Here is a 1,646-nt window from a genome sequence, read left to right as displayed (position 1 = left end):
GTGGGTGTGTGCCATGTTAATGATGACCGATGTTCTCCAATTAGATGTGCTGACAGGCCCTAAAGCCACGTGTCATTAATCACAGCGGAGCTGTGCACAAAGAGAAAATCACACCATGATTTATTGCCCCTCTGCGCCTCCTTCTCTCACCCCCCTCACCTCTCTATCTCACTCTCTTCCCATCGTTTTGTGCTTTGGTGATCTGCGGGGAAATTGTTGCACTTCTTTCATGGAACTGAATCAATCAGCGGGGCGGGGGCTCTGAGCAGGAAGTGGGCCGCTGTCAGAGGCCACTGAGTGGCCGGGCCGGGGCCGGGCTTAAAGACGCGGCGTTCTCCAGGCTGAGACGTTCTCAGTCAAAGTGACATGCAGTCGTGTTGAGGGTTCAGGGCTGAGGTGGAAACGATCAGGATCGAGGACGGGAGACTGGGAGACAACGGCCGAGGTCGCCGTCACATGCACCACACAGGAGTGTCACCTCACTAACACATACAGACAGCCCCGGGGGTCTGTGACCGGGGGGGGGGCAGGGGTCATCAACACCGACGGGGCCAAGAGGAAGGGTGGGGTTGCAGGAAAAAGTGAGGCGAGGGCAGGAGTTGGGGACTGGAGGCAGGCAGGTGCAGTCCGTACTGTACTCACATAGTCTGAGTCCGCTTTGGAATCGTAGTATGAAATGGCATTCTCCTGTGCAGGAAAGAAAAGTGAGAAGACAGATGAGAGGAGGTAAAGCAGCGTCGACCGCGGCCCCGACTCTCGTCGGTGGAGAGTCACAGAGAGAGAGAGAGAGAGAGAGGGAGAGAGACATGGTTATATTCAGTCACACCGTTCAGTATGAGAATATAATCAGCATCACAGAACACAGGAGCAGTAGTGTGATGTGGAGCGGCAGATGAGCAGGTGAGCAGACACGGGAGTGACAGAGAGTCTGTCTAACACAGCTGTTAGACAGATGCAGTGCACACTATCCACCACCAGGTGTTTGATTAAGAAACAAACCACTGTGGGAACATGTGAGTTCTGTGGGGAACGTTTCAAATGTCAGTCAGTGTCACGTGATCTCTGATGTCACCGATGTTTTCAGTCGCAGAAAACATCTGTGACACGTGGAACGGAACTGAGGAAAAAAAGAAAGAGAGGAAAAAAATGTTTAAAGAAAAGACAGGGATGGAACGTCATGACACACGGGTTTCGGTTCTGTCGCATTAACGACTTCCTGTCGCCAGGTGCAGCTGCTGAAACAAGACTCCGGCATTTACCCTCCGCAGGACCCCGTTACCAGGCTGCTGCCCCCCCTGCTGCCCCCCTGCTGCCCTTATAAATGGAGTNGAAGGCAGGGGAGTGTCTGCTGAATTATCATAAGAAGATGAATTCTCCAGGCCACCACTGGAGACCGACCTGCCCCTACTGGAGGAACTGGGGATTAACGAGGGGCAGCAGGGGGAGTTAGTTCTAATAGATCTGCCCCAGTTGTTGCCCCTGATGTTTTTATGTCAGTTATAGCCCCGCCCTGCTGGTCAGGGGAGAGGGAGGAGGGAGGACGGTAACGTTTTATTTCATGTTCACCAAAAACCTTAAAAATAAAGTTAACCCTGAATCTCTGCTCTCTGTTGCTGTAGCCCCCCCCCACATGTTCTTCAGTAAAG

General features: G+C 52.9%; 1 protein-coding gene across 1 annotated transcript in view; it reads right to left on the bottom strand.

Moving 5' to 3' along the window:
- The window catches only part of cacna2d2a (calcium channel, voltage-dependent, alpha 2/delta subunit 2a), a 106,288-nt gene that overhangs the window by 38,571 nt on the left and 66,071 nt on the right, over positions 1 to 1,646 (bottom strand). Inside the window, exon 5 of the mRNA XM_017036667.2 lies at positions 643 to 687. Within this exon, the coding sequence (XP_016892156.1) occupies positions 643 to 687 (45 nt within the window). The remainder of the gene's footprint in view (positions 1 to 642; positions 688 to 1,646) is intronic.

Source organism: Cynoglossus semilaevis, chromosome 11, assembly GCF_000523025.1.
Source record: "Cynoglossus semilaevis isolate Cse_v1.0 chromosome 11, Cse_v1.0, whole genome shotgun sequence".
NCBI lineage: Eukaryota > Metazoa > Chordata > Actinopteri > Pleuronectiformes > Cynoglossidae > Cynoglossus > Cynoglossus semilaevis.
This window is presented reverse-complemented; position numbering and strand designations above follow the sequence as displayed.